Raw genomic sequence first — 23,873 nt, 5'->3', positions numbered from 1 at the left:
TATGTTGATGTACCAGGTAGTGAGACTATGGGTCTGAGGTGGGGGTTGCCTTGTTTATGTACCTTTGGTAATCCATAGAAACAGGGCGTATTGAATCCTTCAGGTTTCACCTGTCTCGTGAAGTTTCTTCAGGGTTGCTGTAATATGGTTTTCTTGTTGTGGAGTTGGGTCCATCGCCACCTGTTGGTAGGTATCAGTATCTGCGAGTAGTGCGGTTTTATTTTCAATGTAGTGTGCTCTGTTCAGGATGACAGTCATGCGCCTTTTGTCTGCCGGTAGGATTACGATTCCAGAAAAAGAACTGGAAGTAATATCACCCACCACAATAGACCAAGACAAATAATTAGCAAGTGGGACAGAACACCAGCACTTCATTGAAGGCTCACTGATGATGTTACCTAGCATGAGGACAAAATGTCTGAGAACAAATCTACCAGCTTAGCGAGCAAGCTTACAAACAGTATTTATATGGTTAGTCCAGTGGAATTTCTGGTCAATACTAATCCAAAGATGTTGATAAGGGGTTCAGAGATGGTATTGCCATTGAATGTCAAGGGCTAACAGACGGATTGCCTTCCATTGGTGATGGACATTGCTTAGTATTTGTCTTGCGCAATCTGTGGAGGACATGGAAGACATAAAATGTGGGTATATAGATGATGACATCTTGAAAAATGTCCATATCACAGAGGAGGAGGTCTTGAAATGCATAAAAGTGGATAAATCCCCAAGACCTGATCAGGTGTACCCTAGACCTCTGTGGTAAGGCTAGAGAAATGATTGCTGGGTCCCTTGCTGAGATATTTGTATCATCGACAGTCACAGGTGAGGTGCTGGAAGACTGGAAGTTGGCTAACATGGTGCCATTGTTTAAGAAGCGTGGTAAGGACAAGCCAGGGAACTACAGACCGGGAAGTCTGACGTCGGTGGTGGGAAAGTTGTTGGAGGGTTTACATGTATTTGGAAAGGCAAGGACTGATTAGGGATAGTCAACATGGCTTTGTGCATGGGAAATCATATCTCAAGAACTCGATTAAGTTTCATGAAGCAGGAACAAAGAGGACTGATGAGGACAGAGCGTGTGATCTATGCAGAATTCAGTAAGGCATTCGACAAGGTTCCTCATGGAAGAATAGTTAGTAAGGTTAGATCTCATGGAATACAGGGAGAACTAGCTATTTGGATACAGAATTGGCTCGTAGGTAGAAGACAGAAGGTGGTGGTGGAGGGTTGCTTTTCAGACTGGAGGCCTATGACCAGTGGTGCTCGGTCCACTGCTTTTCGTCATTTATATAAATGATTTGGATCTGAACATAGGAGGTATACTTAGTAAGTTTGCAAATGTCACCAAAATTGGTGGTCTCGTGGACAGCGAAGAAGGTTACCTCAGAGAATAACGGTATCTTGATCAGATAGGCCAATGGGCTGAAGAGTGCGGATGGTTTTTAAATTTAGATAAATGCGAGGTGCTGCATTTTGGAAAGGCAAATCAGAGCACAATTTATACACTTAATGCTAAGGTCCTGGAGAGTGTTGCTGAACAAAGAGATCTTGCAGTGTAGGTTCACAGTTCCTTGAAAGTACAGTCGCAGGCAGATAGGGTAGTGAAGGAGGCATTTGGTATGCTTTCTTTCATTAGTCAGAGCACTGACTATAGGAGTTGGGAGGTCATGTTGCGGCTGTACAGGACATTGGTTAGGCCACTTTTGGAATATTGCGTGCTTTTCTGGTTTTCTTCCTATTGGAAGGATGTTGTGAAACTTGAAAGGGTTCAGAAAAGATTTATAAGGAAATTGCGAGGGTTGGGGGATTTGACCTATAGGGGGAGGCTGAATAGGCTGGGACTGTTTTCCCTGGAGTGTCAGAGGCTGAGGGGTGACATTATAGATGTTTATTAAAACATGAGGGGCATGGATAGGATAAATAGGCAAAGTCTTTTCCTTGGGGTGGCAATGTCCAGAACTACAGGGTATAAGTTTAGGGTGAGAGGAGAAAGATATAAAAGGGACCAAAGGGGCAACGTTTTCACACAGAGTGGTGCATGTATGGAATGAGCTTCCGGAGGTTGGTACAATTACAGCATTTAAAAGGCATCTGGATGGGTATTTGAACAGGAAGGGTTTAGAGCGATATGGGCGAAGTGCTGGCAAATGGGATTAAATTAGGTTAGGATCGCTGATCAGCATGGACGAGTTGGACCGAAGGGTCTGTTTCCATGTACATCTCTATGACTCTAAATGTTACTGTAATTTTTCAGCCAAAGTCTCGAAAATTTTATAGGGCTTTCTGCATTTGGACATGGATTACTTCGGTATTTAAACTGCTGCAAATCATGCTGAAGATGGCGACGGCATCAGTGACGGCATTATCTTTCTTATGATGGAGGGAAGATCATTCATGAAGCAGCTGATGATGGTTGGGTCTGGGACACTACCCCGAGAAGTTGCTGCAGAAGTGTCCTGGAGCTGGAATGACTGACCACCAACAATCACAACCATTCTTTGTGCCAGACAGAACTTCAATTGTCTAATTCCCAATGATTCCAGTTTTGCAAGGCTCCTTGATGACACATTCAAAAAGTGTGGCGCTGAAAAAGCACGACAGATCAGGCAGCATCTGAGGAGCAGAAGGGGAGTTAACTTTTGGGTATAAGCCCTTCATCATCCTTGACACTACACCTGATTAAATGCAACCTTGATGTCCAAGAAAGTCACTCTCATCTTACTCCTGGAATTCAGCATTTTTGTCTATGTTTGAACCAAGGAGAAGAAAATTAGGACTGCAGGTGCTGGAGATTAGATTCGAGAGTGGGGTGCTGGAAAAGCAGAGCAGGTCAGGCAGCATCCGAGGAGCAGAAGAATTGACATTTTGGGCATAAGCCCTTCATCAGAAATCGGAGGCTGTAATGAGGTCAGGAGCTGGCTGTGCCTGGCGGAACAGTCTAGATATTGGTGAGCATAGTATTGGTGAACAGGTGCTCACATGACACTAAATTTAGAAGAATTAGAAACTGAGATGAGGTCAGTGTAGAACTTTAAACAGACATTGACAAGTTAGTGACGTGGGTGGATAGGTGGCAGAGAAGTGTGAGGTGATGCACTTTGGTCAAAAGAATACTGAAAGACAATATAAAACTCAGGGCACAATTCTAAAGGGGGTGCAGAAGGACTTCACTTGGATGTATATTTTCACAAATTATTAAAGGTGACGGGATAGTTAGGTAGAGCATTCAGTGTTCTCAGCTTTATTTAGAGTCATACAGTCCTACAGCATAGAGATAGGTGCTTTGACCCAAACTAGTCCATGCCGACCAAAATGTCCACCATTTCCTTGCATTTAGTGCATATCCTTCTAAACCTTTCTTCTCCATGTTTTTATCCAAATGCCTTTTAAATGTCGCTAATGTACCTGCCTCAACAACTTCTGCAGGCAGCTCATTCCATAAACATACCACCGTCTGTGTAAAACATTGCCCTCAGGTTCCCTTTTATTTTTTCCCCTCTAACCTCAAACTGATACCCTCTCGACCACGATTCCCCAATCCTGGCAGAAAGACTGAGTGCATTCAAGCTATCCATGCCTCTCATACTCTTATACATTTCTATAAGATTCCTCCCTCAGTATTCCATGCTCTAAAGAAAAAAAATTCCTAGCTTGACCAACCTCTCTCTATAACTCAGCCGTTGAGTCATGGCAACATCCTTGTAAATTTCTTCTGCACTTTTTCCAGTTTCATAATATCCTTCCTATAGCAAGGTGACCAAAACTGAACACAATACTCCAACTGAAGCCTCACCAATATTCTGTACAACTGCAACACAAATTGCCAAATTGTGGAACGCAAGTCTTGAGTACTATTGCCGGAATGTTGTCAGTGCGCATATCTTGGTAAATGTGAGGTCTTCCATTTTGGTAGGATTAACTGCAAAATGGGTTATTAATTAAATGGTGAAAAGTTGCAGCATGCTGATATGCAGAGGGATCTGCATGTCGTTGTTCATAAGTCTCAGAAAGTTGGTTTGCAGATAATAAGAAGGCAAATGGAATATTGTCTTTCATTGCTGGAGAGATGGAGCTTAAAATAGGGAGGTTATGCTGCAGCTCTATGGGAGTGCTAGTGAGGCCACACCTGGAGTACTGAGTCCAGTTTTCGTCTACTTACTTGACAAAGAATGTACTGGCACTGGAGTGGGGGCAGAGGAGGTTCATTAGGTTGATTCCGGAGTGGAGAAGGTTGGCTTATTAGGAGAGATTGAGTGGACTGGGAACATACTCATTGGAATTTAGAAGAATGTGGGGGTTCTTATCGAAACATATAAAATTATGAAAGGAATAGATAGGCTAGAAGCAGGTAGGCTGTTAACACTAACAGATGAAACTAGAACTAGGAGGCATAGCCTCAAAATAAAGAGGAGCAAATTTAGGACTAAGTTGAGGAGGAACTTCTTCACACAAAGGGTTGTGAATCTGTGGAATTCCCTGGCCAGTGAAACAGTTGAGGCTACTTCATTGAACGTCTAGATTTTTTAACAGTAAAAAAATTAAGGATAATGGTAAGCAGGCAGATAAGTGGAGCTGAGTCCACAAAAAGACCAGCCATGATCTCACTGAATGGGAGAACAGGCTCGATGGGCCAGACAGCCTACTCCTGCTTCTATTTCTGATGTTTTTATGTTCCCAGAGGGTTGTAAATGTTTGGAGTTCTCTACCTCAGAGAATTGTGGAGGCTAAATCATTGAAGGTATTTAAAGAGAATAGGTAGATAGATTTTTGAAACACCTGGGAGTTGAGGACAATGAGGAACTGACATGAAAGAAGAATTATAGAATCACTAAAATGTTGAAGCAGGATATTCAGCCCAGTGAGTCCTCACCGACCCGCTGAAGAGCATCTCACTCAGACTCACCTCCCTACCCTATCCCCATAACTCCACATTTCCCATGTATCACCTGCACATTCACGGACACAATGGAAAATTTAACATGGCCAATCTGCCTAACGTGCACATCTTTGGACTGTGGGAGGAAACTGAATCACTCAGAGGAAACATGCAGACAAAGGGAGAATATAGAAACTCCATAAAGACAGTCACTCTGAGAGTGGAATTCAACCTAGGTCCCTGGCGCTATGAGGCAGCAGTGCTAACCACTGAGCCTCCATGCTACGAGCTGAAATTGAGACAGATCAGCTGTAACAGGACAGATTTGAGGGGCCAAATGGCCTACACTTGTTCATTTCTTTTAATGTTCTCATGAGGGTCCACAGTTTAGAAACAAAGGATTCCCAGTTAACAGCAGAAAGTCATTAGTTTTTGAAATTTCTTCCTGCAGAGAGTAAGTGGGGGCTGGTTCATTCAAGGTTGAGTTAGACAGACTTGTGATCCACAAGAGAATCAAGGGCTGTAGGAGGAAAATTAGAGTTGAAATCACCAGCAGCTCAACAGCTATGATCTTACTGAACAGTGGAGTACATTGGAGATGCCAATTTGCCAACCTCCTTCTTTCATTCATAAGGGCTTACGATCTACTATGATCTTAACTAACATTTCTTCTCTGATAACACTTCATTAAAAGTAGAATATTTTATATTTATCTCATTACTTTGTTGAATATTGTGTTCTAAATGATTGAATAAAAACAATGCAAAATAATTCATGTATGTAATATTTCTGACATATAGATGGTCCAGTTTAAAAACATACATCGAAATATCCTGTATTAAATGGTGAGTAAATACTATTCAAAACAGGACCAAGCTATTCGATTTATTAAGATCTACTGCAAATTTATGAATTAGGTAATGACTGTTTAAATTCTGTAGTCATTAAATATCCTTACATCTTTATTATTGTACTCATTGTGAACATGTTAACTGATTCTAACTGTTGCTTCTGCAAAAATGCATTTCACATTTTCAAAACCTGAACAGAGCCTGGGGAATATATGCATACACATCATGAAGTTGACCCAACAAACTAAGAAAATAGCTATTAAGGCCTGGTTGAAGATCCTCCCTCGTTGAATTTGTATAAGATTGGGAAGAGAAATTTTGGTGCCTCAGGGAATCAAGGGAGTGCGGAAAATAAAGTTCTTGCCGTTTTAGTTAGAGACAAGAGTACAAAAGTAAAGAAGTCACTATGAACCTTTATAAAACACTGGCTTCATTTCAACTGGACTGTCAGGAAGCATGTCAAAGGCAATGGGGAGGGTACAGTAAAAATTTTGGAGATGAGAGACTTTTGTTTTGTGAATAGAATAGTGAAGCAGACACTGTCCTCATTAGAAAAGGTACAGGGGAGACTGCAAAACAATATTAAAAATCATGAGTGAACTAGATAGAGTAGACATGGAGAAACAGTCCCATTACAGAGTACCTAAGGAGACAGATTTAAAATATCAGCAAAACAATCTGCACCTACATCAGGAAATGTTTCTTATGCAGCAAGTGGTTAGGATCTAGATCACACTGTAGACTCTATCAAGGCTTTGAAACCAGAATTGAATGATTGTCTGAAAAGGTTTGCAGGGGTATGTGGAGAATGTAGTGGAAGGAATGAATTAGCTGTGGTGCTCTCACTGACACCAACTGACAGAATGGGCTAAATAGCTTCCTTCTATGAACATAAACAGGAACAGGAGCCTATTGTGTCATTCAATACAATCATAGTTGACCTTTGGCTTCAACTCTACTTTTCGTGTGGCTTCCCAGTATCCCTTGATTCCCTGGGGCACCAAAATTTCTCTATCCAATTTTATACATATTCAACAAGGGAGGGTCCTCAACCCTCTGGGGTAGAAAATTCCAAAGATGCACAACTCTCCGAGTGAAGAATTCTTTGTTATCTCAATCCATAAGTATTTGGCTCCATACCCCAAAACTTATATTCTAGATTTCCCATGGAAATTCAGTTCCCTTTCCTTCAAACACCAATTTAATTCATTCTTAAGTACTGACATAGGCTCTGTTTAATCACAATCTATGACTGCACTTCATAACACCACAACTCTGTGTTAAAACAAAAGTAGTGGGAAGTAAACCTACCCTTGGAGAAAAAGTCCATGTTTTGGGATTCTTTGGTTGCCAGGTTGCTCTGATTGTATGTATGTTGCTGAGAACCTGAAACAGGGTAACAATGAATAAGTATTAGTTACAGTGTGCAACATGGAATTGCTTCGGTCTGTCCTATCCCTTGCTTCCCCCAGTACATGTTTTCACAGACAATTATTTGGGCTATTTTGTAACCTACTATTTAGCTAAGCAAAAGTATTAAAAGTAGGCATGAATCTAAGTAACAGATTTCCTCAAGCTGTTTCAGGCCTCTTTATCACCGAACATAATGCCTCGGCACTGGATTACAGATCCAGCCTGAAAAGCCACAAACACCTAAGATAGAATTTGCCTTTTGAATTTCCCACATGATAAGTACCCCAACTATCAATGGGTGTAAGCATGTGTTTACGGGTTGAGGTCCCACTCAAAGGTCTCAATTTGAAGTGTGAAGGAAGGCTGCCCACAAGTCTTTGTGCCTCAGAGGTCAGGGCAAATGTAGTAAGGTGCTGTTGCCCTCACCCGCCATCCTCTTGCTTGAAAAATGCACTCTGCTCGCCCACTTCAATACTCCCTATAGGAAGGCATGAAGTTCCACCCATAGAGTCATAATGGCACAGAGGATTTCATTCAGTCAGACTGTCAGTCACACAGGGTGACTTACTTTGTGACCTAGTGAATGCTTCAAAAAATTCACTTACAATGAACAGATTACAATTTATAAATGCTCATTATCTTTTTATACTCAGTTCATTCCTTTCTCTTCCACGGCTCCCCAGTGCGCATTCAATCTGATCCAAACACCAGGTTATAACAACTTCAAATGGATAATACACTATGATTTTCTATATATCTTTCCAGCCCATCTTAAATACTGGAATGAATTGTCAATTCCCAAGCCAATGGGACAATACCTGAATCAAGAGTTTTGAAAAACTACAGCCAAAGTATCTATAACCCCATCATTTATTTCATTCCTTAGGTTGGAAACCATCAAGTTGTGGGAATGAGTTCCACTACAGACTTGAATACAAATTCTAGGTTGATACTTTAGTGCATAGATGAACATACCATCTTGTGAGGGAAACTTAAACTCAATGTCTCATAACCGAAATCATTATGGTGAAAAACAAGAGAATTCATCTGATGTTTAACTAATAAATATTCTACTATGAACTTTGCTTGGGCAAATTGTCTCACCTTTTTCCCAAAGTTATTTGTGCAAACTCTATGGAATTTGGCTCTATTCCTCCATTTCAACAATGATTAAATTAAAAAAAGGAACATGAATGAATAAAGCTCACTGGGTTATCTCGCATTTATGAAAGGCATTATACAAATGGAAGTCTTTCCTTCTTTCATTGGACTCCATTACTGGCAGTTGACTTGTGGAACCCAGTTGTCCTCTATGCAGCCTACACAGGCAACACTTTGTGCCTCGGTGATATAGACCACATTCTGCCTAGAAAGGTTCGATGAAGGACTGAACGAGTAGGTGACTTACCCTTTGACCATCAAAAAGGCAGAAACGAACCTGCCTGCTTAGCACCTGCACAGCAGACCCAGGTAAAGGAACCATTCTACAGCTCCACAATGTAAACGTATGTGATATATGTGTTTTCCTTGGACGGACCTGCAAATACCAAAATGAATAAAATGGAAAGAAAGGGGAGGTTATTAAAGTCTCCAGCACACAAAACAGGACACAGTGGTTGGAAACGGTTAGGAATCAAACTTCTAAAACACTGGATAAATGCATGATAATGGGAAGAGGGACGAGCAATATAGAACTGAAGGTACTGTATCTGAACGCATGCAGTAACAAAACAAGGTAAGTTGGCATCTGGTGCAGATTGAAATTGGCAGGCATGATGTGTGGTGGGCATCACGTAGACATGGCTACAAGGAGATCAGGACTGGGAACTAAATATCGAAGGATATACATCATATTGAAAAGACATGCATGTGGGCAGAGAGAGGTGGGTTTGCCTTATTAATAAGAAATGAAATTAAATTAATAGCAAGAAACGAAGTAGGGTCAGACGATGTAGAATCTGTGTGGTTTGGTTGAGGAAACGCAAAGTAAAAAAAACATAATGGGAGTTACGTGCAGGTCTCCAAACAGTAGTCAGGATTTGAGGCACAAGATACACCAGGAGATGGAAAAGATTTGTAGGAAAGGCAAAGTTACAGTGATCATGGGGGATTTCAATATGTAGGTGTGCAGTGGATCACAAGAAAAGGAATTTGTGGAATATCTACGAGATGACTTTTTGGACCAGCTTGTGGTGGAGCCCACTGGGGAACAGACAATTCTGGACTTAGTATTGTGCAATCAGGCAGATAAGGGAACTTAAGGTGAAGGAACCCTTGGAACCCTTAGGAGGTGGTGACCACAAAACAATAGAATTTACTCTGCAATTTGAGAGGAAGAAGGTGGAATCAGATGTAATGATATTACAGTTGAATAAAGTCAACTACAGAGGCATGAGGGTGGAGGTGACCTCTGGGAAAGGAACCTAGCAGGAAAGATAGTGGAACCACAATGGCAGGAGTTTCTGGGAGTAATTGGGGAGGTACAGCAAAAATTCATCCCTCAGAAAAAGCATACTAAAGGGAGGATTCATGAATGACAAGGAAAGACAGGAACAGCATAAAAGCAAAAGCAAAACCACATAGTGTGACAAAGGGCAGTGGGAAGACAGGATTAAGAAGCCTACAAAGTCCAACACGTGAGGTGCTGCATTTTGGGAAAGCAAATCTTAGCAGGCCTTATACACTTATGGTAAGGTCCTAGGGAGTGTTGCTGAACAAAGAGATCTTGGAGTGCAGGTTCATAGCTCCTTGAAAATGGAGTCGCTGGTAGATAGGATACTGAAGAAGGCGTTTGGTATGCTTTCCTTTATTGATCAGAGTATGGAGTTCAGGAGTTGGGAGGTCATGTTGCGGCTGTACAGGGCATTGGTTAGGCCACTGTTGGAATATTGCGTGCAATTCTGGTCTCCGTCCTATCAGAAATATGTTGTGAAACTTGAAAGGGTTCAGAAAAGATTTACAAGGATGTTGCCAGGGTTGGAGGGTTTTCGCGATAGGGAGAGGCTGAACAGGCTTGTGCTGTTTCCCTGAAGCATCAGAGGCTGAGGGGTGACCTTATAGAGGTTTACAAAATTATGAGGGGCATGGATAGGATAAATAGGCAGTCTTTTCACTGGGGTGGGGGAGTCCAGAATTAGAGGGCATAGGTTTAGGGTGAGAGGGGAAAGATATAAAAGAGACCTAAGGGGCAACTTTTTCACACAGAGGGAATGAGCTGCCATAGGATGTGGTCGAGGCTGGTACAATTGCAACATTTAAGAGGCATTTGGATGGGTATATGAATAGGAAGGGTTTGGAGGGAAATGGGCCAGGTGCTGGCAGGTGGGACTAGATTGGGTTGAGATATCTGGTCGGCATGGACAAGTTGAACCGAAGGGTCCGTTTGCATGTTGTACATCTCTATGACTCTATGACAATGAAAAAAGAAATAAGGAGAGAGAAGACTGAAAATGAGAGTAAGCTGGCTAGTAATATGAAAAAAGATTGCAAGAGTTTCTTTAGATATATAAAGGGCAGAAAGAGGCAAAAGTGGACATTGAGCTGCTGGAAAATGACACTTGAGAAGTAGTAATGGGGGACAAAGAAATGGCTGAGGAATTGAATAAGTACTTTGCGTCAGTCTTCACGGTGGAAGACACGAGTAATATTCCAAAGATTCAAGACAGTCGTGGTGCATAGGTGAGTATGGTGGCTATAATCATGGAGAAGGTGTGAGAAAAACTGAAAGGTTGTAAGGTGGATAAATCACCTGGACCAGATGAGCTACACCCCAGATTTCTGAAGGAGATAACTTGAGATAATGGAGGTATTACTTGTGATCTTTAAGGAATCACTGGAGTCCGTAAGGGTCCCAGAGGTTCAGAAAAGATTTACAAGGATGTTGCCAAGGTTGGAGAATTTGAGCTATGGGGACAGGCTGAATAGGCTGGGGCTGTTTTCCTTGGGGCATTGGAGGCTGAGAAGTGACCTTATGGAGGTTTATATAATCATGAGGGGCATGGATAGGTCTTTTCCCTGGGTGGGGGAGTCCAGAATTAGAAGGCATATGCTTAGGGTGAGGGTAAGATATAAAAGTGACCTAAGGGGGCAACTTTTTCATGCAGAGGGTGTTGCGTGTACGGTATGAGTTGCCAGAGAAAGTGGTGGAGGGGGTACAGTTACAGCATTTAAAAGGGGTTATGAATAGGAAGGGCCAAGTGCTGGCAAATGGGACTAGATCAGGTTAGGATATCTGGTCGGCATGGACAGGTTGGACCAAAGGGTGTGTTCTGTGCTGTATAGCTGTATGACTTGATGACTGGAAATTGTAAACCCTCCATTTAAGAAGGGAGTAAGGCAAAAGACGGGAAATTACAGGCCAATTTGCCTGACCTTGGTCGTTTGTAAGATTTTGGAGTCCATTGTGAAGGATGAGATTTCTGAATACTTTGAAGTGCATGGTAAAATAGGGCAAAGTCAGTACGGTTTTATCAAGGGGAGATCATGCCTGACAAATGTGTTAAAGTTCTTTGAGGAGGTAATGAGCAGGTTAGACCAAGGAGAGCCAATGGATGTTACCTGCCTGGACTTCAAAGGCCTTTGTTAAGGTGGCATACAGGAGGCTGCTGATTAAGATAAGGGTCCATGGTATTGGAGGCAAGGTACTGCCATGGATAGAAGACTGGTTGTCTGGCAGAATGCAGAGAATGGGGGTAAAAGGGTCTTTCTCAGAATAGAAGCTGGTGACTGGTGGTGCTCCACAAGGGTCAATGCTGGACCACAACTTTTCACTTCATACATTTATGATGGAGATGAAGGAATTGAGGGCATTCTGGCTAGGTTTGCAGATGTTACAAGGACAGATGGAGGAACAGGTAGCATCAAGGTGGCAGGGAGGCTGCAGAAAGATTTAGACAGGTTAGGAGAGTGGACAAAGAAGTGGCAGATGAAATACAACAGGGGTGAGATTAGACGCAATTCTAAATAGTGAGAAAATTCAGAAATCTGATGTGCAAAGAGACTTCTGAGTCCTAGTCCAGGATTCTCTTAAGGTAAACTTGCAGTTTGAGTCGGTAGTTAGAAAGGCAAATATAATGTTGCCATTTATTTCGAGAGGACTAGAATAGAAAAGCAAGGATGCACTTCTAATGCTTTATGTAGCCCTGGTCAGACCAAGTTTTGGAGTATTCTGAGCAATTTTGGGACCCATACCTCAGGAAGGATGTACTGGCCCTGGAGCGAGTCCAGAGGAGGTTCACAAGAAACATCCTAGGAATGAAAGGCTTAACATCTGAGGAACATTTGAGGACTCTGTGTCTATACTCGATGAATTTTAGAAGGATGGGGGGGTGGGGCATCGAATTGAAATTTACATAATACTGAACGGCCTGGACAGAGTGGACATTGGGAAGATGTTTCTACTGGTAGGAAAGACTAGGATCGGAGGGCACAGCCTTAGAGTAAAGGGAAGACCCTTTATAATGGAGATAAGGAGAAACCTCTTTAGCCAGAGTGGTGAATCTGTGGAATTTATTGCCACATAAGGCTGTGGAGGCCAGGTCATTGAGTACATAGACAGAGAGAGATAGGTTCTTGATTGTCAAGGGGATCAAAGGTTACAGGGAGAAAGCGGGAGAATGGGGTTGAAAAACTTATCAGCCATGATTGCATGGTGGAACAGACTCAATGGGCCAATAATTTCTGCTTCTATGTCTCATGGTCTCAGACCATAAGAGATAAGACTAATAGTAGGCTATTCAATGAGATCATGGCTATCTGATAACCTTGAAATTCCACTTTCCTGTCTTTTTTGCATAACCTTAATTCCCTTACTGATTAAACGCTGTCTGTCTCAGCCTTGAGTACATTATTGATTCAGTCTTGACAGCCCTCTGTGGCAAAGAATTTCACAGAAATGGAAACCTCTGAGAGAAGAAATTCCTCCTCATCCCTGTCTTAAATGTGTGACTCCTTTTTCTGGGATTATAATCTCTGGTTCGAGACTCTCCTACAAGGGTTAACAACCTTTTTGTAACTACCATCTCAAGTCCTCTAAGAATCTAGTATTTTTCATTAAAATCACCTGCCATTTGTCTATATTCTAAAGATGTGAGCAAGTTTCTGGATTCTGGGCAACAATCTGATTACTTGAAAAGTATACAAGAGAGTATACTATGTCAACAAATAGATGACCATACAAGCGACTGTGCACTGCTGGACCTAATTCTAGGGAATGAAGTCATAAAGGTGCTCAAGGTAACAGTGGGGCAGCATTTTAGTGATAGTGGCTACAACACCTATGGATAAAGAGAAAGATGCAACAAAGGACTCTGCATTGAGGTAAGACAGATTTTGTTAAAATAAGGCAGGCTCTGGTTAAAATAGACTGGGAATATGTTACATGACAGTAAATCTACAGCAGAGAAAGTGGAAGGCTTTCACAAACTTAATAGGGGAGTACAAACCTAACATGTTCCCCTCAGGGTGAAACGTAGGAGCAACAAGCCCAGAGAACCATGGATATCTCAGACTATATAAAAAGGAAATGGGAGACATATAATAGATCCAAAGGGAGCAAAACAATAGAGGTGCGAAGGAGAATAGGAAGTGCAGGAATATCTCAGGAAAACAATTTGGAGAGCAGAGAGGAAGGCATAAGAAAACACTGGTGATTGGGGATAGTAAACGTGTCTTTGTAACAGTGAGCTCATGCCTAACAGATCCAGTGGAATTTTTTGAGATGACCAAGCATTTGGCTGAAGGTAGAGCAGCTTATGTAGTTTGCCAAGGTCTCACATGGGAAATTGTTAAAGAAGGTAAATGTTCATGGGATCCAGGGTAACATGGCAAGATGGATTTAAAATTGGCATAGTGATAGGAGACAGAAGGTGGTGGTAGAAACCTATGAATGCAGCCTGATGTGCAGTGGCATGCCACAGGGATCGATGTTGGTTCCCTTATTGTTTGTGATATTCATAAATCATGTAGATGAGAATCTGGGAGGATGATAATTAAGTTTACGGATGACATAAACATTGACCAGCTGGTTGACAGAGAGGAGAAGCGTGTTCGGTGACAGGAAGTTACAACTGGATTGGTCAAATGGACCCTGATAAATGTGAGGACTTTGGAAGGAGAAAGAAGTATTCAATGAAGGACAAAACACTAGGAAGCTCAGAGAAACAAAAGGATCTTAGGGTACTTGCCCACTGATCCCTGAAGGTGGCAAAACGAGTTGGTCGGGCCATTAAGAAGGCATATGGAATGAGTTGCCAGAGGTGGTGGAGGAGCTAGGTACAATTACAACATTTAAAAGCCATCTGGATGGGCTTGAATAGGAAAGGTTTAGAGGGATAGGGGCCAAATGCTGGCAAATGGACAAGAACAGTTTGGGATGTCTAGTCAGCATGGACGAGTTGGAGCGAAGGGTCTGTTTCCATGCTGTATTATTCTATGACTCGGTACTTTCTATATTCCTCTAAGCTTCCTAAAGTATCACTTTCTTTGAAATGGTAATAACTATATTTTTCTATTTTATCTTGCTCTGATGCTGCATGATAAACAGAAGACTTTAGTTTTGGCACCATCATTTTTCCTTGTGGGAACGTATCTAAACTATTCCAATAGAAGACAGTTTCAGTTGCCACTGTCCAAAGTGAATTGAAGGTTGTTCTAGTTGAGAATCTGCAAACTTTTCTGTGGCAGTAATAGTGTCCCTACCTCTGGCCTTGAGACTTGGGTTCAAATCCCATGGCACCAGAGGTATGTCGTAACACGTCTGAACAGACTGATTAAAAAGAGTTTTTGTGGGTAGTAGTAGTATCCCTACTGCTGAGTTAGTAGTATCCCTACTTCTGAGCCAGAAGGCCTGAGTTTAAGCCCCACCTGCTCAATAGTATGGTATAACATCTCTGACAAGTCAATTAGAAAATTTCTTGACAATCTGTAGAATACTAACTCTCCCACCATCATCTCCAAATTTGGCTGTGATCTCTGAGCATCCTATAGAGGCTGCCAGCATGATGGGGAGCTGGATCTACATTCCTCCTCAAAACAAAAGCCCAAGAAAGCTAATGAATTAGGAAAACAAGCAGAACATCACAGAAGTGCTACAGAACAGAACACGAAATAAATTATAGTTTAGATCAGAGTGGTGCTGGAAAAGCACAGCAGGTCAGGCAGCATCCGAGGAGCAGGAAAATCGACGTTTCGGGCAAAAGCCTTTCATTAGGATTTCTGATGAAAGGCTTTTGCCCAAAACGTCGATTTTTCTGCTCCTCGGATGCTGCCTGACCTGCTGTGCTTTTCCAGCACCACTCTGATCTAAACTATAATTTATTTCATGTTCGGCTTTTGCCCGAAATGTTGATTTTCCTGCTCCTCGGATGCTGCCTGACCTGCTGTGCTTTTCCAGTACCACTCTGATCTAAACTCTGGTTTCCAGCATCTGCAGTCCTCACTTTTGCCGATGGAAGAAATTATATCCTACTCCATCAGAATTACACACAGCAATGAAAAAGGAAGCTAAAAATCACACAACACCAGGTTATAGTCCAACAGGTTTATTTGGAAGCACCAGCTTTTGCAGCGCTGCTCCTTCATCAGGTGGTTGTGGAGTATAAGGTTGTAAGACACAGAATTTACAGCAATTGTTTACGGTGTGATGTAACTGAAATTATAAATTGAAAAAGACTTGGATTGTTTGTTAAGTCTCTCATCTTTTAGAATGACTGTGTTGGTTTCAGTTCTTTCATACATAAATTGCAAAACATTTTTAAAAGTTACATTCTCAAATGAACTTTAACAATTGGTGTCATGTCAGCCCAGATAATGCATAAAACTATATGGAACCCATTCAATCTATTAAAGGTGGCTAAACCTCATATTTGGGATTTGCTTAGCTGACCTCAAGAAGTCTCTTTGTCCAGAATTGTAAGGATGTGGAATTTACTTCCAGGTTTAACAACTACAACAAAATCTACATTCACATTCAAGATTAGACTTGATATGATTGGATAATTTTGAATATAACTGTGAACGCACCAGGGCCAAATGGCCATTTTTAGTGCTATGACATCGGAACAGGAGTAGGCCATCAAGCTCCTGGAGTCTGTGCCACTATTCAATGAGACCATGGCATAACTCTATATACTTGCTTTTGGACCATATCCCTTAATACTTTTGCTAACTGAAATTCATCTTGCATTTAAAATTAACAGCTGGTCTAGCGTTAACTGCCATTTGTGGAAGACAGGTCCAAACCTCGAGCACTCATTGAGTGGAGACAAGCTTCCGAACATCTCTCCTAAATGGTCTGGCCCTCATTTTAAGACCATGCCCCCTAGCTCTTATCCTTATCTATCCTGTCTTTTCCTGTGAAGATTTTGATCAGATCAACCCTCTACCTTCTAAATCCTCGAAATAACAGGCTTATTTTGTGTAATTTTTCCTTATAACGTGAAGTCCAGGTATCATCCTTGTAAACCTACACTGTCCTCCCTCCAAGGCCAAAACATCTTATCTAAGGTGTGGTGCCCAGATCTGCGCACAGTAGTCGAAGTGAGATCTAATCAAATTTGTATAATTGCAGCATAACTTCTGTAATCTTATCCTCCAGATATAAAGGCCAGCATTCCATTTTACTTCTTGAAAATTTTCTGTACTTATTTGTGGCATTTTTAAAATATATGCACCTGAACCCCAAAGTCTCTTTCAACACCCACTGTATTTAACTTCATAACATCCAGAAAGTACCCTGATCTATCCTTTCTCAGACCAAACTGGTTACCCTCACACTTGCTTACATTGAAATCCATTGGGCACGGTTGTGACCATTCACCTCCTCTATCAATTATCTTTATAAGTTTATATACTTCTGAATAACATTCCATATGGCAATGGTATATGAATGAATAATAAAATACACATTACTCACACCACCATGTACTCTGTCCCAGTGAAGGTCTTTAAAGCATAATTTGGACTGTGTTAACTTAGGCTGCAAATAGTAACTCATATGGAATTCATTTCCTGTGAAGGAAAAATGCAAAATCAAGCCATTTCAACGATAGTGGAGATAATCCAGGAATACAGTCAGTCTACAAGACACCAGATCGAAAACTCTTGAAAACAAAACAAAATTGATAGGAACAGCAGCACACCAAAGGTTTGCTGCCAGCATGATGGGGAGCTGGATCTACGTTCCTCCTTTAAAAAAAAAGCCTTGGAAAGCTAATGAATTTGGAAAACAAGCAGAACATCACAGAAGTGCTATAGCTAGTTCAAACCCGGTTATGAACCAATTTATACAGTGGTTTCAACAGAATACAATGCCCGAAGGCACTTCACAGGGACTAAATGCATCAACAAGCCACCAAAATATGAGGTCATATGACCAAATGCTTGGTCAGTCATAGGTTCTAAGGAGTATCTTAAAGGAGGAAAATGAGGTTGAAATGCTGAGAGCTGTTGGAAGGAAATCCTTAACTTTGTGGCCAAAGCAATTGAAAGTACTGCCATCAATGGCAGAAGAATCAAAACTGGGGATGCTCAAGAGGTCAGAATAAATAAGTATAGGGATGGTTAGAACATAGAACATAGAACAATACAGCGCAGTACAGGCCCTTTGGCCCTCGATGTTGCGCCGATCCAAGCCCACCTAACCTATACTAACCCACTATCCTCCATATACCTATCCAATGCCCGCTTAAATGCCCATAAAGAGGGAGAGTCCACCACTGCTGCTGGCAGGGCATTCCATGAACTTACGACTCGCTGAGTGAAGAACCTACCCCTAACATCAGTCCTATATCTACCCCCCCTTAATTTAAAGCTATGCCCCCTTGTAATACCCGACTCCATACGCGGGAAAAGGTTCACACTGTCAACCCTATCTAACCCCCTAATCATCTTGTACACCTCAATCAAGTCACCCCTAAACCTTCTTTTCTCTAATGAAAATAGCCCCAAGTGTCTCAGTCTATCCTCATACGATCTTCCTTCCATACCAGGCAACATCCTGGTAAACCTCCTCTGCACCCGTTCCAGTGCCTCCACATCCTTCCTATAGTATGGCGACCAAAACTGCACACAATATTCCAGATGCGGCCGCACCAGAGTTTTATACAACTGCATCATGACCTCAGGACTCCGGAACTCAATTCCTCTACCAATAAAAGCCAGTACGCCATATGCCTTCCTCACCGCACTATTTACCTGGGTGGCAACTTTCAGAGATCTGTGTACATGGACACCAAGATCCCTCTGCTCATCCACACTACCAAGTATCCGACCATTAGCCCAGTACCCCATCTTTTTGTTATTCTTCCCAAAGTGAATCACCTCACATTTAGCTACATTGAATTCCATTTGCCACCTTTCTGCCCAGCTCTGCAGCTTCTCTATATCCTGCTGTAACCTGCCACATCCTTCCTCACTGTCAACAACTCCTCCGACTTTCGTATCATCTGCAAACTTGCTCACCCAACCTTCTAACCCCTCTTCCAGGTCATTTATAAAAATGACAAACAGCAATGGTCCCAAAACAGATCCTTGCGGAACACCGCTAGTGACGGCACTCCATGAAGAAACTTTGCCATCAACTACTACCCTCTGTCTTCTTCCATCCAGCCAATTCCTAATCCAAACCTCCAACTCACCCTCAATGCCATATCTCCGTATTTTCTGCAGTAGCCTACCATGGGGAACCTTATCAAACGCCTTACTAAAATCCATATATACCACATCTACCGCTTTCCCCTCATCAACCTCCTTCGTCACCTTTTCAAAGAATTCAATAAGGTTTGTGAGGCACGACCTGCCCTTCACAAAACCATGCTGACTATCCTTGATCACATTATTCCTATCCAGATGTGCATAAATCCTATCCCTTACAATTCTCTCTAAGACTTTGCCCACAACAGAAGTGAGACTCACCGGCCTATAGTTACTAGGGTTATCCCTACTCCCCTGGTTATGGAGTTGCAGGCGATTACAGAGATAGAAAGGTATGGTGATAATGGGGAATCTTTAAAAAAAGAAAATTTTAAAATGAAGTCTTTGCTTGACCAAAGCTAGCTACAGAGATAGTGGATACATTGGTTTAATTTTTAAATTTTTTGGATTCTGGAGAAGTACTGGAGGTCTGGAAAACTGCCAATATGATAGTTCAAAAAGGGAGGGAGGCAAAAAGTGGGGTAACTATAAGCTGATTAGCCTAACACCTACTCTTGGAAAAATACTGGAAACACTTATTAAGGAAGTAACAGCAACACATTTGAAAAGTCATAATCTTATCAAGTCGAGTCAGCATGGCTTCATGAAAGGGAAGTTGTGTCTGACTAACTCATTACAGTTTTTCAAGGAAGTCTCAACCAGTATAGATAGAGAAGAGCTAGTAAGTGTTGTATTTGGACTTCCAGAAGGATACTGGAACAAAGTATCTCACAAAAGGTTAAATATTAACAGCCCATGCTGATGGAGGTGGTATACTGTCATCGATAACTAATTGGTTACTGGGCAGAACACAATGAGTGTGGAGAAGGGGTTCTTTTCCAGGTTAGCAACCTGCAAATAGTGGTGTTCCTCAGGGATCAGTAGTAGGACCAAAAGTATTCGCAATATATATATTAATGACTTGGAGGAAGAAAGCAAATGCATCACAGCCAAATTTACAGACAACACAAAAATGAACAGAAAAGCAAATTGCAAGAGGGATACAGTTTACTGATAGGTTAAGTAAGTGCAACATGTTGGCAAATGGAGTATAACATGAGAAACTGTAAAGCTGTTCATTTTGGAAAGGAGAACAAAATAAAAGTAAAGTTATTTCAATGGAGAAAAACTGCAAAAAGCTGCAACATGAACAGACTTGAAGGTACTTGTGCATGAAATACAGAAAGCTAGCACACAGGCGCCGTAGATGATCAGGAAAGCAAATGGAATGTTGGAAGAGAGGGAACTCTTAATGTAACTGTACAAGATATATGGTAATGACAAATGACTCCATCACCCACTTGCTTCCCTTTCGGATGGTGTCAGGCTGTGCTGCATCATCGCCCCAATACTGTTCTCAACCTATCTCGCTGCAATGCTTCACCTCACCATCAACAAGCTCCCCAATGGAGTGGAACTAACTCACAGAACCAACAGGAAATTATTCAACCATCACCACTGCCATCTTCAAGCCAAAACCAAAGTCACCCCAGCCAGTGTCACTGAGCTGCAGTACGCAGATGATGCAATGTGCAATCTCAGAGGATGTACTTCACCTACAGATTCACCCCAACACCTTCTGGAAGTCCAAATACAACACTTACTAGCTCTTCTCCATCTATACTGATTGAGACTTCCTCGAAAAACTATAATTTTGTTACTCAGAGAATGTACAGCCACCTACAGACTCATCCCGACAGTGGAAGAGTCATCCTCGTCTGCGAGGGACCACCAATGATGATGATGACTGAGAGGAGCTTTGGTCTCTTTATTGAAGGAAAGATATTATTTCCTTGGAGGCCGTTCACAAAAAGTTCTCTAGGATGATCCTTGGGATGCAGGGATTTTCTTCTGAACAAAAGCTAAACAGTTTGAGACTCTATTCACTTTAGTTTAGAAGAACGAGTGGTGATCGCATTGAAATATATAGGATTCTTAAGAAGCTTGACAGGGTAAATGACGAAAGGATGCTTCACCTCATTTGGAGAGGCAGTGGCTTTGTGGTGTTATCGCGAGACAAGTAATCTAGAAACGCAGCTAATTTACTGGGGAACCAAATTCAAATCCCACCTCAGCAGACGGTGGAATTTGAATTCCATCTTTTAAAAATCTGAATGAAGAATTGTTATGGACCAGGCCAACCCCCCTTCAAAATATTTCAAGAAAGTAGCCCAGACCCTAACTTTTCCAGTTGTTTTAAGCAGGTGTAAATTGGATTTTCCAGGAGTGATGCAGCTGGCCTAACCAGAATTTATCTGCAAGATTACCGAATGAAATACAAACAAGAGAGACCGAATATAGAGTAACTGAACTTTCTAAAAACACAATCGGGGGGGGAATCCAAGATGACGGTGACCCTGCAAGTCTGAGTCGACAGTGCTCGTCCCAAGACTTGGGCAAAGTGGGTTACCCACTCCCACCACACTCACCAAATCATTTAAAATAGCTGCTTAGTATTGAATTTAAACAATTTAATCTTCAGTAAAAATCACTAAAGGGAAGGGAGCCCGCAGCTCTCAGCAAGCAGGAACCCCTCCCCTACCCTCTCCAGCTGCAGCAGAGGCATCCGCAACCGCCCCGGGGGACTTACCTACAGTGGCGAGCCTCGTGGAAATCATCTCCAAACTGGATGCGAAGATCGACTGAGACATTAAGGAAATCGAGTGCCGAGTCGGAGGGGCGAAGCTAAAGGCCGCGACCTCCGAAACTACAGCGCAATCGAGGTCGTTGAAAAAATATTCATTTGCTGGGCCTTCCCGAACGTGAAGAGGAAGGCAATCTTACAGTGTTCCTTGAACAGTGGCTTCCACAGCTGTTAAATCTGGAGGCTGGATCATGCCAGCTAAGGGTAGAATGGGCCGACCGGGTTGCAGTGCGCGGGCCCGGCTCAAACCAGCGCCCCCGCCCGATCCTGTTCCGGCTGCAGAGCTATAAGGAGAGACAGATACTCCTAGAAGCCTCTAGAAATCTTGGAAAAGATCCCCAAACCATGATCTATAAAGGATACAAGATCATGTTATTCCAGGACTTTTCTCCAGCTCTGGTCCGAAAGAAGAAGGCATTCGATGAGGCGAAGAAGTGTTTAAGGGACTTAAATATTCAGTACTCCTTATGCTACCCAGCTACGCTACGCTTTAACCATGAAGGATCCGTGCATAACTTCGGATCGCCGGAAAAGGCTAAGAAATGTTTGGACTCTCTTAGATAAATTGTAAGAGATAATTGATGTTGGTTTGCCTTGCCCCCACTCTGGTTTATATCCCCCCCTTTTTTTTGTTTACCTTACTGTTTAATATTATCTTGGGGGGTGAGGAGAAGGATTTATTTATTTGTTCTCTACTTAACAATTTTCTCCCCCCCCCCTTGGTTTTTTTTATTATTCTATATATATATATATATATATAGGCCGGGAGGGTCTAGTTAATGTTGGTGGGGGGAGGTGGTTACCTTATTCTATTTTACCTCTGTCTCTAGGAGCGGAGTTGTTTTCCCTTGTTATTTTGTATTATTATATTTAATTATTACTTGTTGAGGTTGTAATTTTATAGTTATATATGTTTATACATGGTATTAACATTATCAAATATATCCAGGTGTTGGTGTGGGTGGGGGGGGGATGGGGGTAGGGTGCTCACTGTTAACTCTAGCTCTGTAGTATATTTGGATTTTCCTCATCCTATTGAGGAGCACCTGGGTCAAGGGTGGGGCACTGGTTGGGAGAGGATACGATGGAACTTTGGAAAGGAAGTGATACCCCCTGAGAACAAGGGGGAAAATCTCCATTTAAATACGCTTTTTTAAATTTAGAAATAGTTTTTTATTATACTGTTGTGAGTGTATTAGAGAGCCTTTATATTTGTGAATTTTATATGCTCTATGCTCGGGATGTTCTGGATAGGGTTTCCCCTCCCGAGGGGTCTCGGATTTGCCCAGACGATTATGGTTGATCAGTCGGGTAAGTGGTGCACCTGGAATGTCAAGGGGAGTAATTCGCCAATCAAAAGGAAGAAAATATTATCAAATCTCAAGAAAAAAAGGGTTGATATAGCTCTCCTAGAGGAGACACACTTGTTGGATAAAGAACACTTGAAATTACGACAGGGTGGATTTGATCAGGTCTTTTTTTCTTCTTTTAGCTCAAAAAGCAGGGGAATTGTTATTCTTATTCGGAAGAATTTCCCTCTTAAAATCCTAAATCAGATAAAAGACGAATCTGGCGATATATTCTGATTAAAGCCCTTATAAATGGAGAGAAATATGGGATTTTAAATTTGTATTGCCCCCCCGGCACATCCTTTTAAATTTATAACGGAAGCCTTCTCAAAATTGATGGCTCTTGCTGCCCGTCATACAATTATAGGGGGAGACTTTAATTGTATTATGGATCCGGAAATAGATAGGATTCCCAAGAGTACTGCAGGAGTATCTCCCAGATCTGGACAATTGGTGGATCTGAACAAAGAATTAGGATTAGTAGATGTATGGAGATGTCTTCATCCACAGGGCAGAGATTTTTCTTTTTACTCCAATCCACATAAATGTCATACCAGAATTGGTATGTCTTTTGCCCCCTCCATTTTTTTAAATTCCATATCATCCTGTAAAATAGGTAGTATAGCAATTTCCGATCACGCTGCTGTATATATGGAAATTAAGGCGAGGAACAATGGGACATCCCCTCAGCATTGGCGTATGGACCCCTTCCTGATGAAAGATAGTAAATTTGTAAAGTACTTCTCTCAAGAATTTAAAACTTTTTTAGAAATTAATTTATGTACGGCTAGCAACCCATCAATGATGTGGGAGGCCATCAAAGCTTACGCTTTCTCATACTCAGCGACCCAGAAAAAATTAAAGGGAGAATAACAGCGTCTGCTCGAAGCTCGCTTAAAAGCAGCTGAAACAGCATACGCTGATAGACCTTCTGTTATCAAATTGCAAAGGATTACGGCCCTTAGGACAGCTCTAAACACCACGCTTACCCAAACGGCTAAGATGGAAATATTATTTGCAAAACAAGGGTTATATGAAATTGGCGA

At 41.9% G+C, this 23,873-nt stretch overlaps 1 protein-coding gene across 3 annotated transcripts in view; it reads right to left on the bottom strand.

Annotated features, from left to right (window-relative positions):
• The window catches only part of nphp1 (nephronophthisis 1), a 151,975-nt gene that overhangs the window by 46,657 nt on the left and 81,445 nt on the right, over nt 1–23,873 (bottom strand). For all 3 annotated transcript variants that reach the window (XR_015754656.1, XM_087983826.1, XM_087983828.1), the window contains exons 10-12: nt 17,057–17,151; nt 8,552–8,680; nt 7,042–7,116 (exon numbers count right to left, since the gene is read on the bottom strand). Coding sequence is in view for 2 of the 3 variants with exons in the window: in XM_087983826.1 (XP_087839952.1) it covers nt 7,042–7,116; nt 8,552–8,680; nt 17,057–17,151 (299 nt within the window). In the remaining variant the exon portion in view is untranslated. The remainder of the gene's footprint in view (nt 1–7,041; nt 7,117–8,551; nt 8,681–17,056; nt 17,152–23,873) is intronic.

This window comes from Chiloscyllium plagiosum, unplaced genomic scaffold, assembly GCF_037043375.1.
Source record: "Chiloscyllium plagiosum isolate Xiang-an unplaced genomic scaffold, Cpla_swu_hap1 HiC_scaffold_3, whole genome shotgun sequence".
Taxonomy (NCBI): Eukaryota; Metazoa; Chordata; class Chondrichthyes; order Orectolobiformes; family Hemiscylliidae; genus Chiloscyllium; species Chiloscyllium plagiosum.
This window is presented reverse-complemented; position numbering and strand designations above follow the sequence as displayed.